The sequence below is a fragment of the Mobula birostris genome, chromosome 19, assembly GCF_030028105.1.
Source record: "Mobula birostris isolate sMobBir1 chromosome 19, sMobBir1.hap1, whole genome shotgun sequence".
In the NCBI taxonomy this organism is placed as follows: Eukaryota; Metazoa; Chordata; class Chondrichthyes; order Myliobatiformes; family Myliobatidae; genus Mobula; species Mobula birostris.
The window spans coordinates 66,452,383-66,468,554 of NC_092388.1; the positions used below are offsets into that span (position 1 = coordinate 66,452,383).

The following is a 16,172-nucleotide window of genomic DNA, read 5'->3' on the forward strand; positions in this document are numbered from 1 at the left end:
GGCATTCTGCCCAGCAGCCCTGCCAGGGACTCAACTTAACACCGGCTTCTTTAAAATGGGCATTTCCACACTGCCGTGATGCATGTTTACTGCAGAACTGTATTGCTGTGCCTGACCAATGTGCTGGGCAAATCTCAACTCCATCTGTGAAGAAAGCAACACTGCTGGAAATCACCTGATGTGCGTGATGCTCAAGCAGAATTGTTGGTCTGTTTATTTCAAACTTGTCTGTGCTTTTGTTAAACTACTGGGTGGATGAATCCCACAAACCATTCAGTGTCGTGTTAGTACAAAAATGTAAACAAGCTTGATTCTCACAAGGATTTTTCAAAAGTACATTTCTACCTTCCTATATTTACCTATTTATCTCCTGTCAATCTACTAAGCTATCTAACACATTATAAGGTATGGGAGCAGAATTAGACCATTTGGCCCATCGAGTCTGCTCCGCCATTACATCATGGCTAATCCAATTTTCCTCCCAGCCTCAGTCTCCTGCCTTCAATCGTATCACTTCATGCCCTGACAAATCAAGAATCTATCAACTTCTGCTTTCAATATACATAATGACTTGGCCTCCACAGCTGCCTGTGGCAAAGAATTCCACAGTTTCACCATTCTCTGGCTAAAGAAATTCCTCCTCATCTCCGTTCTAAAAGGATGCCCCTCTATTCTGAGGCTGTGTCCTCTGGTCTTAGACTCTCCCACCATAGGGAACATCCTCTCCACATCCACTCTATCAAGGCCTTTCACCATTCAATAGGTTTCAATGAGGTCACCCCTCATTCTTCTGCATTCTACTGAATACAGGCCCAGGGCCATCAAACACTCTTCATATGACAAGCCGTTCAATTCTGGAATCATTTTCGTGAACCTCCCTTGAACCCTCTCCAGTTTCAGCACATCCTGTCTAAGATTAGGGGCCCAAACCTGCTCACAATACTCCAAGTACAGCCTCACTGATGCCTTATAAAATTTCAAAATTGTATCCTTGCTTTTATAGAAACATAGAAACATAGAAAATAGGTGCAGGAGTAGGCCATTCGGCCCTTTGAGCCTGCACCGCCATTTATTATGATCATGGCTGATCATCCAACCCAGAACCCCGCCCCAGCCTTCCCTCCATACCCCCTGATCCCCGTAGCCACAAGGGCCATATCTAACTCCCTCTTAAATATAGCCAATGAACTGGCCTCAACTGTTTCCTGTGGCAGAGAATTCCACTCTCTGTGTGAAGAAGTTTTTCCTAATCTCGGTCCTAAAAGGCTTCCCCTTTATCCTCAAACTGTGACCCCTCGTTCTGGACTTCCCCAACATCAGGAACACTCTTCCTGCATCTAGCCTGTCCAATCCCTTTAGGATTTTATACGCTTCAATCAGATCCCCCCTCAATCTTCTAAATTCCAACGAGTACAAGCCCAGTTCATCCGGTCTTTCTTCATATGAAAGTCCTGCCATCCCAGGAATCAATCTAGTGAACCTTCTTTGTACTCCCTCTATGGCAAGGATGTCTTTCCTCAGATTAGGGGACCAAAGCTGCACACAATACTCCAGGTGTGGTCTCACCAAGGCCTTGTACGACTGCAGTAGTACCTCCCTGCTCCTGTACTCGAATCCTCTCGCTATAAATGCCAGCATACCATTTGCCTTTTTCACCGCCTGCTGTACCTGCATGCCCACTTTCAATGACTGGTGTATAATGACACCCAGGTCTTGTTGCACCTCCCCTTTTCCTAATCGGCCACCATTCAGATAATAATCTGTTTTCCTATTTTTGCCACCAAAGTGGATAACTTCACATTTATCCACATTAAATTGCATCTGCCGTGAATTTGCCCACTCACCCAACCTATCCAAGTCACCCTGCATCCTCTTAGCATCCTCCTCACAGCTAACAACTGCCGCCCAGCTTTGTGTCATCCGCAAACTTGGAGATACTGCATTTAATTCCCTCATCCAAGTCATTAATATATATTGTAAACAACTGGGGTCCCAGCACTGAGCCTTGCGGTACCCCACTAGTCACTGCCTGCCATTCCGAAAAGGTCCCGTTTATTCCCACTCTTTGCTTCCTGTCTGCTAACCAATTCTCTATCCACATCAATACCTTACCCCCAATACCGTGTGCTTTAAGTTTGCACACTAATCTCCTGTGTGGGACCTTGTCAAAAGCCTTTTGAAAATCCAAATATACCACATCCACTGGTTCTCCCCTATCCACTCTACTAGTTACATCCTCAAAAAATTCTATGAGATTCGTCAGACATGATTTTCCTTTCACAAATCCATGCTGGCTTTGTCTGATGATTTCACCGCTTTCCAAATGTGCTGTTATCACATCTTTGATAACTGACTCCAGCAGTTTCCCCACCACCGACGTTAGGCTAACCGGTCTATAATTCCCCGGTTTCTCTCTCCCTCCTTTTTTAAAAAGTGGGGTTACATTAGCCACCCTCCAATCCTCAGGAACTAGTCCAGAACCTAACGAGTTTTGAAAAATTATCACTAATGCATCCACTATTTCTTGGGCTACTTCCTTAAGCACTCTGGGATGCAGACCATCTGGCCCTGGGGATTTACCTGCCTTTAATCCCTTCAATTTACCCAACACCACTTCCCTACTAACATGTATTTCGCTCAGTTCCTCCATCTCACTGGACCCTCTGTCCCCTACTATTTCTGGAAGATTATTTATGTCCTCCTTAGTGAAGACAGAACTAAAGTAATTATTCAATTGGTCTGCCATGTCCTTGCTCCCCATAATCAATTCACCTGTTTCTGTCTGTAGGGGACCTACATTTGTCTTTACCAGTCTTTTCCTTTTTACATATCTATAAAAGCTTTTACAGTCAGTTTTTAGGTTCCCTGCCAGTTTTCTCTCATAATCTTTTTTCCCCTTCCTAATTAAGCCCTTTGTCCTCCTCTGCTGAACTCTGAATTTCTCCCAGTCCTCAGGTGAGCCACTTTCTCTGGCTAATTTGTATGCTTCTTCCTTGGAATTGATACTATCCCTAATTTCTCTTGTCAGCCACGGGTGCACTACCTTCCTTGATTTATTCTTTTGCCAACTGGCAAAATTCTAGTCCTCTTGAAATGAAAGCGAACATCGCATTTCCCTTCCTCACCACAGACTCAACCTGCAAATTAACCTTTAGGGAATCCTGCACAAGGACTCCCAAATCCTTTTGCACCTCAGGTTTTTGTATTTCTTTTCCATTTAGAAAATAGTCAACCCTTTCATTCCTTCTATCAAAGTGCATGACCATACACTTCCCGACACTGTATTCATCTGACATTTTTTAGCCCATTCTCCTTATGTCTTAAGTCCTTCCTGCCCCTCCACCTCTCTTCATATCATCTGCAAACTTTGAAACAAACCCATCAATTCCACCATCCAAATTACTGATGTATAATTTAAAAAGAATCGGTCCCAACACGGACCCCTGTGGAACACTACGAGTCACCAGCAGCCAGTCAGAAAGGCTCACTTTATTCCCACTGTTTGCCTCCTGTCGATCAGCCACTGCTTTACCCATGCTAGAATCTTTCTTGTAAAACCCTGAGCTCTTAGTTTGCTAAGCAGTCTCATATCAACATGGTTTCTATAAAGGGTAATCTTGCCTGATAAATCTGTTAGAGTTCTTCAAGGTAGTAACAAGCAGGGTGGACAAGTAGAGGCAATTACTTTTACTTGGATTTCCAGAAGGCCTTTGATAAGGTGCCACACATGAACCTGCTTAACAAGATAAAATCCTATGGCGTTACAGGGAAGATACTGGCATGGATAGAAGATTGGCTGACAGGCAGGAGGCAGTGAGTGGGAATAAAGGGGGTCTTGTCTGCCAGTGACTAGCGATGTTCCTCAGGGGTCAGTATTGAGACCACTACTTTTCACGTTGTTTGTCAATGATTTGGATAATGGAATTGATGGCTTTGAAGAAAAGTTTAAGGATGATATGAAGATGGGTGAAGGGGAGGATAGTGCTGTGGAAGCAATGTGATTGCAGCAGGACTTAGGCAAACTGGAAGAATGGGCAAAAAAGTGGCAGGTGGAATACAGTGGGAAGTGTATCATAATGCATTTTTGTGAAAGGAACAATGGTGCAGACTATTATCTAAATGGGGAGAAGGTTCAAACATCAGAGATACTGAGGGACTTGGGAGTCCTTCCAGAAGGTTAATTCACAGGTTGAGTCTGTGGTAAAGAAGGCAAATGCAATATTGGCATTATTTCAAGGGCAATAGAATATAAAAGCAAGGAGATAATGCTGAGGGTTTATAAGACACTGGTCAGTCTGCACTTGGAGTGTTGTCAGCAGCTTTGGACCCCATATCTCAGAACCGATGTGTTGTTATTGGAGAGAGTCCAGAGGAGGATATTCCTGGGAATGAAGGGGTTAACATATGGGGATCATTTGGAAGCTTTGGGCCTGTACTCACTGGAATTTAGAAAAATACGGAGGAATATCATTGAAAACTATCAAATGTTGAAAGGACCAGATAGGGTGGATGTGGTGGGAATGTTTCCTATGGTGGGGATATCCAAAAAGGGCACAGCCTCAAAATAGAGGGGTGACTCTTTAGAACAGAGGAAAGTAGGCATGTTTTTAGCCAGCGAGTGGTGAATCTGTAGAATCCTCTTCCACAGGCTGCAGTGGAGGCCAAGTCCATGGGTATATTTAAGGCAGAAATAGACCGTTTCTTGTTGGTCAGGGCATCAAAGGTTTTGGTGAGAAGGCAGGTGCATGAGTTTGAGTGGGATCTGGGATCAGCCATGATGGAATGGCGGAGCGGACTCAATAGTCAGAATGGCCTCATTCTGCTCCTATGACTTACGGTCCTGTGTGTGGCTCCTTGTCAAAGGCCTTCTGAAAATCCGTTTCTCCTTTGTCTATCCTGCTTGTTATTTCTTCAAAGAATTCCAACAGGTTTGTCAGGCAAGATTTTCTCTTGAGGAAACCATGCTGACTAGTAAAGTAAAGGCATCCGTTAGTCTTGTGAGACCATGGATCTGCGCCTGGACTCTTCTCTCTCCAGGGCGCAGGCCTGGGCAAGGTTGTATGGAAGACCAGCAGTTGCCCATGCTGCAAGTCTCCCCTCTCCATAACACCAATGTTGTCCAAGGAAAGGGCATTAGAACCCATACAGCTTGACACCAGTGTCGTCGCAGAGCAATGTGTGATTAAGTGCCTTGCTCAAGGACACAACATGTTGCCTCAGCTGGGGCTCAAACTCACGACCTTCAGGTCGCTAGTCCAATGCCTTAACCACTTGGCCACGTGCCATGCTGACTATAGCCTATTTTATCATGTGCCTCCAAGTACAGTGAGACCTCATCCTTAATAATTGACTCCACCATCTTCCCAGACACTGAGGTCCGACTAACTAGCCTATAGTTTCCTTTCCTCTGCCTCTCCTCACTACACAATGCCACTGTTTGTGAACCAGCTACCTCAGGTTCAGCACTATTATCCGCCTTTCCTGTGATACTTCTTGCATTGAAATACAGGCAGCTCAGGACACCAGTCGCACCATGCTCAATTTGATTCCCAACTCTGACTGAGGTCTTACCAACATCTGCCTTCACAACCTTTCCATTAGCTGTTCCGGCACTCTGGTTCCCAACCGCCTGCAACTCTAGTTGAAACCCCACAAACCCCATTAGCCACAAATCCATCAATCCCATAGTCCAAATCATTGACATACATCATAAAAAGTAGCAGTCCCAACACCAACCCCTGTGGAACTCCACTAGTAACCAGCAGCCAGCCAGAAGAGGATCCCTTAGTCATAGTCATAGTCATACTTTATTGATCCTGGGGGAAATTGGTTTTCGTTACAGTTGCTCCATAAATAATTAAGTAGTAATAAAACCATAAATAATTAAATAGTAATATGTAAATTATGCCAGGAAATGTCCAGGACCAGCCTATTGGCTCAGGGTGTCTGATCCCCCAAGGGAGGAGTTGTAAAGTTTGATGGCCACAGGCAGGAATGACTTCCTATGACGCTCAGTGCTGCATCTCGGTGGAATGAGACTCTGGCTGAATGTACTCCTGTGCCCACCCAGTACATTATGTAGTGGATGGGAGACATTGTCCAAGATGGCATGCAACTTGGACAGCATCCTCTTTTCAGGCACCACCGTCAGAGAGTCCAGTTCCATCCCCACAACATCACTGACCTTACGAATGAGTTTGTTGATTCTGCTGGTGTCTGCTACCCTCAGCCTGCTGCCCCAGCACACAACAGCAAACATGATAGCACCAGCCACCACAGACTCGTAGAACATCCTCAGCATCGTCCGACAGATGTTAAAGGGCCTCAGTCTCCTCAGGAAATAGAGACGGCTCTGACCCTTCTTGTAGAAAGCCTCAGTGTTCTTTGACCAATCCAGTTTATTGTCAATTCGTATCCCTGGGTATTTGTAATCCTTTATTCCCACTCTCTGTTATCTGCCGACCAGCCAGTGCTCCACCTATGCTAGTAACTTCCCTGTAATTCCATGGGATCTTATCTTGCTAAGCAGCCTCATGTGTGGCACCTTGTCAATGGCCTCCTGAAAATCCAAGTACACCACGTCTCCTTTGTCTGTCTTGCTCGTAATTTCCTCAAAAAATTGTAGTAGGTTAGTCAGGCAGTATTTTCCCTTCAGAAAACCATGCTGGCTTTGGCCTATCTTGTCATGTGCCTCCAGGTACTCCATAATCTTATCCCTAACAATCGATTACAACAACTTCCCAACCACTGATGTCAGGCTAACAGGTCTATAGTTTCCTTTCTGCTGCCTCCCACCCTCTTAAATAGCAGAGTAACATTTGCAATTTTCCAGTCATCCGGTACAATGCCAGAATCTATCGATTCTTGAAAGATCATTGTTAATGCCTCCACAATCTCTCCAGTTACTTCCTTCAGAACCCAAGGGTGCATTCCACCAGGTCCAGGAGATTTATCGACCCTCAGACCATTAAGCTTCCTGAGCACCTTCTCAGTTGTAATTTTCAGTGCACATACTTCACTTCCCTGACACTCTTAAATGTCCAGTATATGCAGATGTCTCCACTGTGAAGACTAATGCAAAATATGCATTCAGTTCCTCTGCCATCTCTGCGTCTCTCACTACAATATCTCCAGTGTCATTTTCTATTGGTCCTATATCTACCCACAATTCTCTTTTACACTTTATATACTTAAAAAAGCTTTTAGTATCTTCTTTGATATTAGTCGCCAGCTTCCTTTCATAATTCATCTTTTCCTTCCTAATGACCTTCTTAGTTTCCTTCTGCAAGTTTTTAAAAGCTTCCCAATCCTCTTCCCACTGGCTTTGGCTTCCTTGTATGTCCTCTCTTTTGCTTTTACTTTGGCTCTGACTTCACTTGTCAGCCATTGTAGTGTCCTTTTTCCATTCAAAAAAATCTTGTTTGAAATATATCTGTCTTGCTCTTGCACCACTTTTCGCAGAAACTCCAGCCATTGCTGCTCTGCTGTCCTTCCTGCTAGTGTCTCTTTCCAGTCAATTTTGTTCTCACCCACAGATCCTCCTGTCCGTTCTCCTAACTAATAAATCCCCTATCATCACAGCGTGCCTCTTCTTCCCCCTTCACAGAGGCAGATTCAGTGCCAGAGACTCGCCGACTACGACCTTCCTCTGTTAGGTGAAATCCCCTGACAGTACCTAAAGTGATATACCTGTTGTTGAGGGGGATGGCCACAGGGGTACTCTGCACTGGCTCCTCAACCCTTTTCCCCTTCCTGACTGTCACCCAGTTTCCTGTGTCCTGCGCCTTGAGTGTAACTACCTCTCTATATGTCCTATCTATCACCTCCTCAGACTCCAGAATGATCCAGAGTTCATCCATTTCCAGCTCCAGCTCCAGCTCCTTAACGTGGATTGTAGAAGCTGCAGCTGGATGCAGTCGTCAGGGCCACTGGAGGTCTCTCTGCCTTCCCAATCCCGCGAGAGCATTCCACCAACCTGCCCGGCATCTCTACTGTCCTAGCTGAGCAGATATAAAGAAAAGAAGGGAAACAATACATGAGCCTTTCTTTCCCTTGCTTCCTGTGAGTGGAGCCTGGAAGAGTTAAATCCTTACTGTATGTCCACTCAGACGAGGGCTGCTGTGCTTGCCCGGCCGTCCTTTCATTTGCTGTTATGAATCAATCCCAGGTGCTGATCGGTCACTGGTCAAAACTCTGCTACGCTGCTGCGACCTATCCTCGGGCAGTCCCCTCCTCTCCAAACTTCCCATGTCTGGATTGTCGGCTGGTCAAAGCTCTATTACGTCCTAGCTGTCCATACCATACGCGAGCCAGGGCAGTATGATATGGAAGGGAAGCTGTTGCCCATGCAGCCTGCTACCCCTCTGCACCCAGCTAATGAATTCAAAGGAATGGCAGAGACGATACAGTTTGGCACCAGCAACATCACAGGAGCTGCTATTCAGCATTGAACTCAGTGTAGGACTGCCTTAGGGATTCCAGCTCCGGATTTTTCCCTCGGGGTTTACTGCCGAAGCCTTCCCCATGAGCGGGTGTAGCCGCAAGGCGGCGGAGGTTTGAGATCAGAGTTTTCCTTCTCCCAGATGAGCTGCCAACCATGGCTGACAAACCCCATTTACCTGAGTTCCCTGTGGGTTCACGATTGGATATTTAAGGTGCATTGTCAGGGTCAGGCTACTTACTGAGAGTGTTGGCAGTCCTCCCAGCGTGGGTGGGAAGAGACGTTGCATCCTGGGCTAAGTTGACATGGTGGTTAATTGGGAGAACTACAGGTATTGTTTAACGTAAACACCATTTAACTGGTGTTCCTGATATAAAATTATAATGAAGCAATTGTCACAAACTGCATAAAGACCTTCCTTTTTATTTTGTTTTTTTTTCATTCTTTTAACAAAAGGTCAGAAGCCATACCCATGCCCCAAATGTGATGCGTTCTTTTCCACTAAATCTAACTGTGAACGCCATCTCTTGCGCAAACATGGTGTTGCCAACCGATCCCTGCGAAGGAACGGGCTGCTTGTCAGATCCAAATCGGCAGAACCAATGGCCCAGGAGAGTACAGGTAACGATCAGAGAGCCCGATCCAGTCCGTGTGCGGTAAAGTGGCCAGGGAGACCCTTGCTGGCTGCGGTGGAGAGTGATTGGTGGGTTGTTGTATGGCTGCAGGGGCCGCTGATAGGAGAGATGAGGTGATGCAGACAGAGACGTGCACAGAGCAGAGAGAGAGAAGATCCTCTACCCCAGCCACTCAGGAACTGTGCACATTCTGCAATATAAGTTCCAACTTTAAACATGAAAAAGTTAGTTTGCTTTTAATTGCACGTTTTGACCAGACATACTTTGAAATAACACCATTTTTTAAAGTAGTCAAACGAAGCAGTATGTTAGATGCCTAATGCTTTTTGCAAGAAGGCCATGTTCCTTTGGGTGGCTGACCTCAGAAGTTCTACAAAGTGTTTGTTTAAACGAGCACCAGCTTTCCTGTTCTGCTGTCTACATAACTGAGATTATGCTAATGATTTGGGACTCTAGATACATGTGCCATCACCCTGCACCGTGATTTGGGATGGCTGGAGCGAGGTAACAAGACTGGTGCTGGAAGGCCTGCCTGGCTACTGCCTCCCTTATCCAAACCCAACACACACACAATATTGCACACAACTTACCAGCGTTTCTACTTGATGCCCTTAAAAAAACAATTGAACTTCTCTTACCACCCTTACGAGTCTGAGTGGGCACAGCAGTTAGCGCAATCCTATCACAGCTCGGGGTACTGGAGTTCAGAGTTCGATCCTGCTGTCCTCTGTACATTCCCTCTGTAGGACACGTGGGTTTCCTCCCTCAGTCCAAAGATGTTCTGATTAGTAGGTGAATTGGTCATTGTAAATGGTCCTGTGATTTGGCTAGGGTTAAACTGGGGATTGCAGGATGCCACAGCTCAAAGGCAGGAAGGGTCCACTCTGTGTCTCTGAATAAGTCAACCTATTGATGAGGCAGGCAGTCAGGATGCAGTGTTCTACATTGGCTGTGTGTCTCATCATTCCAGTACAACGACTGTAGTGATGATTTTATTCATTGGTGGGACATTGCCCTCACTGCCGAGGGCTAGCATTTATTGCTCATCCCTGACCGCCATCCTCGACAGCTGCTGCAGTCTGCCTGCTGAAGGTTGTTGCTCCCCGGTGATGCTGAAGGACTAGTGATATATTCCCATATCAGGATGGTGTGTGACTTGGAGGGGAACCTTGGCCTTCTGCCCTTGCTGATGGTAGAGGTCGCTTGTTTAGGAGCTACTGCTGGAGATGTTGGACCTTTTTGTAGATGGTGCACCCTGCAGCCACTGTGAGATTGATTGAGGGTGTAGTGAACTTGAGGTCAGGGCTGTGGCTACACGGCTCTCACTCACTCTCCGCGTTGCTTTGCAGGTGGTCGCCTGGGCCCTCAGGAGGGGCAGTCCGGATGCCGAGACTCGCCGGAAGGAGCCCCGAGCTCCTCCTCAGGTGCTGGGGAGGAGCCGCAGCAGAAGGGCTCACTGGATGAGGGAGATGGCAGGAAGGAGCGAGGCAAGGGAGGCGAGGCGGAGGAGGACGAGGAGGGCGAGGAGGACGCACAGAGCAACCAGAGCCTGGACCTCAACTTCGCCAGCAAGCTAATAGACTTCAAGCTGGGCCAAAGTGCAAACGGGGACCCTAGCGCACAGCAAGAGGGCAGGAACACCTGCAGCAGCTGCGGGAAGACCTTTAAGTACATAGCCACGCTGCTGCGCCACAGGAAGGCCCATGCCAGGGAGCACCGGAGGGAAGGCAGGCCCATCAAGCGAGGCCCGAGACGGCTGTCCGAGGAGCTGCCAGTTCAGCCCAGACAGGCAGCCGAGAGCCTGGAGCCACCCATTGCCAGCAGAGCCACAAATCCGGATGCTGAGGCTCCAGAGGGCGGTGGCAGTCCAGACCCGGAGGGCGCAGGTGGGCAGGACAGCGAGCAGAGTGTGGGCGAGACCCCGGGCGAGCAGCTCGAGCTGAAGAAGACCTCGGTCAACGGCTCCAAAGCCGACAAGAGGAAGAAGGTTTGCAGCGTGTGCAACAAGAGGTTCTGGTCCCTGCAGGACCTGACCCGTCACATGAGGTCACACACAGGTAAAGGACGGTCATTCCTCGCCCCTGTGCTCTGGGTGGGAGGCAGAAGTGGGCTGAGCACTTCACCGGACAGTGACTTATCCATCTTGGTGGAGTGTGCAGGAGGAATTCAGTGGGTCGAGCAGTTCCTCAGGGAGGCAAGGAGCTGTCTGTGTCCCTGGTCGAGCAGTTCCTCAGGGAGGCAAGGAGCTGTCTGTGTCCCTGGTCGAGCAGTTCCTCAGGGAGGCAAGGAGCTGTCTGTGTCCCTGGTCGAGCAGTTCCTCAGGGAGGCAAGGAGCTGTCTGTGTCCCTGGTCGAGCAGTTCCTCAGGGAGGCAAGGAGCTGTCTGTGTCCCTGGTCGAGCAGTTCCTCAGGGAGGCAAGGAGCTGTCTGTGTCCCTGGTCGAGCAGTTCCTCAGGGAGGCAAGGAGCTGTCTGTGTCCCTGGTCGAGCAGTTCCTCAGGGAGGCAAGGAGGTGTCTATGTCCCTGGTCGAGCAGTTCCTCGGGGAGGCAAGGAGCTGTCTATGTCCCAGGGAGGCAAGGAGTTGTTGAGTTTTCTGGTTGAAGCCCTGATCAGATGCTACTCAACCCACTGAGTTCCTCCTGCTGATTGTGTGGTGATCTAGATCAGAATCAGAATCAGGTTTATTATCACCGGCATGTGTCGTGAAATTTGTTAACTTAGCAGCAGCAGTTCAATGCAATACATAATCTAGAAAAAAATCAATCAATTACAGTTAGTATATATGTATATTAAATAGTTAAATTAAAAAGTGTTAACACAGAAATAATATTTTAAAAATGTGAGGTAGTGTTCATGGGTTCAGTGTCCATTTAGAAATCGGTTTGACAAAACAAATCTCCTCAGACACTTGAACTATAGCCGCAGTCTTGCCATCTTTATAGCTGCATCGATATGTTGGGACCAGGTTAGATCCTCAGAGATATTGAGACCCAGGAATTTGAAATTGCTCACTCTCGGATCCCTCTATGGGGATTGGTTCGTTTTCCCTCATCCTATCCTTCGTGAGGTCCACAATCAACTCTTTGGTCTCAATGAGAGATTGGGGATGGGATGGAAAGACCAGAAAGTTGAGTTATTGCTCGATTATCAATCAACACATGGACTGGGATAATGAAAACTGTTTCTTTGCATGTCGTCTGTGCATGTGGTGAGGCTGTACTTGGAACAGTGTGTTCAGTTCCAGTCACCCTGATATAGGAAAGATCTAATGAAATGAAAGAGCATAGCAAAAACTTATGAGCATGTTGCCAGGATTCAGGATCTGAGTTATTGGATGGGCTAGGACTTTATTCCTTGGAGCATGAGAGATGACCTTGGAGCATGGGAAACTGAGAGATGACCTTACAGAGGTGTATAAAATCATGAGGGGCACAAATAGGGTGAATGCACTCAGTCTTTTTCCCAGGGCTGGAATATCAGGAACTAGAGCTGTATAAGGTATTGTCACAGCTTTACCAGATATTGATATGGCCATATTTGGAGTACTGCATACAGTTCTGGTTGCTGGCTAGAGGAAAATGGCATTAAAGCAGAAAAGGTGCATTGTACATTTACAAAGCTGTTACTGGGACTGGAGAGCTTGGGTTTTAAGTCGGGGGTGGACAGGTTAGCATTTTTTCCCTGGAGTATAGGAGGGTGAGGGGTGACCTACAGAGGTTTATAAAACCATGAGGAGCATAGATGGGAGAATAGACAATCTTCTTCGTGGCGTAGGGGAGCCAAAGTCTAAAGAGAGGCCACAGATTTAAAATGGAAGGGAGAAGATACAGCAGTGACCTGAGGTGAACATATGAAATGCTAAGCCAGAGCAAGTGGTAGAGGTGGCATAACGGTGGCTTTTAAAAGACGCTTGGACAAGTTCATGAATGGGATAGGATACGGTCCAAACTCGGGCAAGTGAGACAGGACAAGGTAGGCATCTTGGTTGACATGGGCTAGTTGGTCCGGGGGTCTGTTTCTGTGCTACAAGTCTACAGCAAAGACTTATATCAGGTTATCCCCACATTGACTATTAACCTTTTCCTGTTGGGTCAATCCTCAAACATTTATGTTCATTGGCCTTTCTTTGAACATCATACCCTCCTGTCTTGGTGATGGTGTTTGACAGTACGTTGGGACTGGTCAGAACCACCATGATAACTTTGCCCTTTGTGTTTGCTGCAGGAGAGAGGCCCTACAAGTGCTTGACCTGCGAGAGGACCTTCACATTGAAGCATAGCCTTGTCCGCCACCAACGCATCCACCAGAAGGACACGGTGGTAGGCAAGAGGCAGCCGGGGGTGAATGATGACGAGCTATCGAAGGGCGGCGATGAGAGTGAGAGTGAGGGTGAGAAGGCAGCCTACAGCCAGCTGTCCGACAACGAGAGTGATGCCGTCACCAGCGTGGGCCTCGGCAGCAATTCTCCGCCTCCTGTGAGCCTAGCGGACAGCCCACTCCGGGGGGCGGCTGGCCACTCGCCAAGCAAGGCCACTGACCGGGACGGCACGCTCCAAGCAGTGGTCAACGGCGTACGGCAGGGAACATTCCTCATTCAGGGCAGCGACCAGGAGCCGATGAGGAGCTCGGAAAAGGTGTTGGTGGGCTCACCGGGCCCCAGGGACATCATTCAGAACCTGCTGGGGATGCACGGTGATTTGCCGATGAACCACGTGCGCAGCTCGGCAGAGTCCACACCCCGCCTGCTGGGTGTGGAGTAGCCCTGCTCGGGACGGACTCTGCATCTGCTCTCCAGCCTAGTGGGCCGCAAGTCCTTTTAACGTCTGACCCTCTGACACCCATGCAGCACCAGGCAGGTGGGGACACGGTCCTACCCCATTGTGTGGAGGGCAGGGCTTTGTGATTCACCTCTGGTGCTGCAGAAAGCCTTAAAACACTGGAAAGTGAGGAATCCAGTGCAACTCTCACAAACTGTATATTGTACCTTCCAAGTGCCTTACTACCTGATTACTGTGCACGTCACAATTCTGTTAAAAATTGCTCGAACATTCAATAAATCTAAACACATTACAACCATGGGCAGCAGCCTCCTGAGAAAGATCCTGGAGCATGATATCTCTGACAATGCAATTTTTAGAAATCTGATTTTAAACATGCTAATTGTGGGGCATCCTAATGCACTTGGATAAACTACACACGGACTCTTGCTGAGGAACTACTGAACTAAGTCTTCCATTAAGGCCTTACAGTGAACAATCACACTGACAATAGTCAATCATCCATAACGTAACAAATATAGGGGAAAAGTAGCAATCATTGCATTCTTTACTTTGGGCAAAGCAAACACCACTTGGTTCTTCATTTGTGACAGGCATGACAACAGTCTTGTTAAATGATTGGGTCTTTAAGATGTAGTTTGAGATGGTGGAATTTAATGGCTGTAATACAACTTGGCTTGCACAGAATCCACTCATTCTGACTGTGCATTGGGTTGCTCAAGGAAATTACATAGAAGGTGAAATGAAGTAGGAGTGGAGTTTTTTTTGGTAAATCTTGTATCAGTATAACATTCAATACAATTTTTAATGAGTCTGCTCAGTATTTTTTCACACCTCCCCCTCAACCTTGCCCCATTGTTCTGGTGGGGACAAGCCATTAATTGACTCTATAATTCAGAACAGTAGCAACAGAAACCAATCTCCCAGTGTCAGGCAGAGTGTGTTCTAGCAATAATCACGATTGATTTCAAGCTTTATGTAGTATTTGTCTGCACGAATAGTCTTTATATGGCCTTGCCACATTTTATTGATATTTCTGTTAGTGGATATTGATGTTTGATTGAGGTATCTGTTAACCTTCTTTTCAAAAACTGTGAAAAGGAAAGAATCCTTTTGTGCTGAATTCTGGGTGAATCTTAGACTAGATTGCATGTTGGAACTAATTTGTCTCAGTTATTTGTAAATTTCACTGTCGCTCTCAGGGCTTTTAAATAAGATTTCATATACTAAATCCATTTTCTAGTGTTCCAGATTTCTTCCACTTTAAGGACTTGAAGCTGAGAGACAAGTCAATCACTACATGAAGCACTTGATGGTGAAAGAAAGAATTAGAAGTGGTTTACAGCTCGTTTAGACAAGAGGGGAAACAGTCACTTCACTGCACCATGATTAAAAAGCTTTTTATTATCAGAAGTCTAGTGAATTTTTGTCTATTTTCAGAAGGAAAAACTTTAATGGGGGAAATAAAATAATAAAAATGTAATGCATTAATCCAGAAAATGTTTTTTTTTTAAATCCAGAATCCATTTGTTTTTGTAAAGGGAATCTTTACTGCTGCTAAATGTTATGTACACATCTGGGTTATGCTACATGAACAGAGAATCACAGAGTTTTGGTACTTAACTTCCAATGCAAAATTTATAGCTGTTCTGTATCAAACCATTTAAGCAATAAAACGTTATACTTATTACAGCTTCGTTTTTTTCTTTAGCCCTACGTCATCTACTATTTCTCTTCAATGGCAAACCTTCTTACTCTCATTCTTTGCCCAACACCACTGAATTCTGAAAGTTGCAGCCTGTTGCTTTGTGTTGGTAGTGAACCGAATGTTGCATTAAACTGGCTGAAATTTGTTGCTCTCAATCAGACATGGGAAGTAATACTTTTACTTTTCGGCATATACTTGACAGTGTATACACTGAATCAACACTGCGTTAAGTGTACATTCCCGGACTCAGTGTATACACTAAATCAGCGCAGCGTTAAGTCTACATTCCCAGACTCGTGTATACACTGAATCAACACTGTGTTAAGTCTACATTCCCAGACTCGTGTATACACTGAATCAACACTGTGTTAAGTCTACATTCCCAGACTCGTGTAAACACTGAATCAACACTGTGTTAAGCCTACATTCCCAGACTCATGTAAACACTGAATAAACACTGCGTTAAGTGTACATTCCCAGACTCGTGTAAACACTGAATCAATACTGTGTTAAGTCTACATTCCCAGACTCATGTAAACACTGAATCAACACTGTGTTAAGTCTACATTCCCAGACTCGTGTAAACACTGAATCAACACTGTGTTAAGCCT

The 16,172-nt window shown here is 46.3% G+C and overlaps 1 protein-coding gene across 9 annotated transcripts in view; it reads left to right on the plus strand.

The window, feature by feature from the left end:
• The window catches only part of LOC140212661 (ras-responsive element-binding protein 1-like), a 259,910-nt gene extending 244,369 nt beyond the window's left edge, over window positions 1-15,541 (plus strand). For 8 of the 9 annotated variants that reach the window (XM_072283753.1, XM_072283757.1, XM_072283759.1 and 5 more), the window contains 3 exons: window positions 8,897-9,061; window positions 10,425-11,132; window positions 13,300-15,541. In XM_072283753.1, coding sequence (XP_072139854.1) covers window positions 8,897-9,061; window positions 10,425-11,132; window positions 13,300-13,835 — 1,409 coding nt within the window. In that variant the 3' untranslated portion in view covers window positions 13,836-15,541. The remainder of the gene's footprint in view (window positions 1-8,896; window positions 9,062-10,424; window positions 11,133-13,299) is intronic. The other variant, XM_072283761.1, reaches the window with a different exon arrangement.
• The last annotated feature ends 631 nt before the right edge of the window (window positions 15,542-16,172 follow it).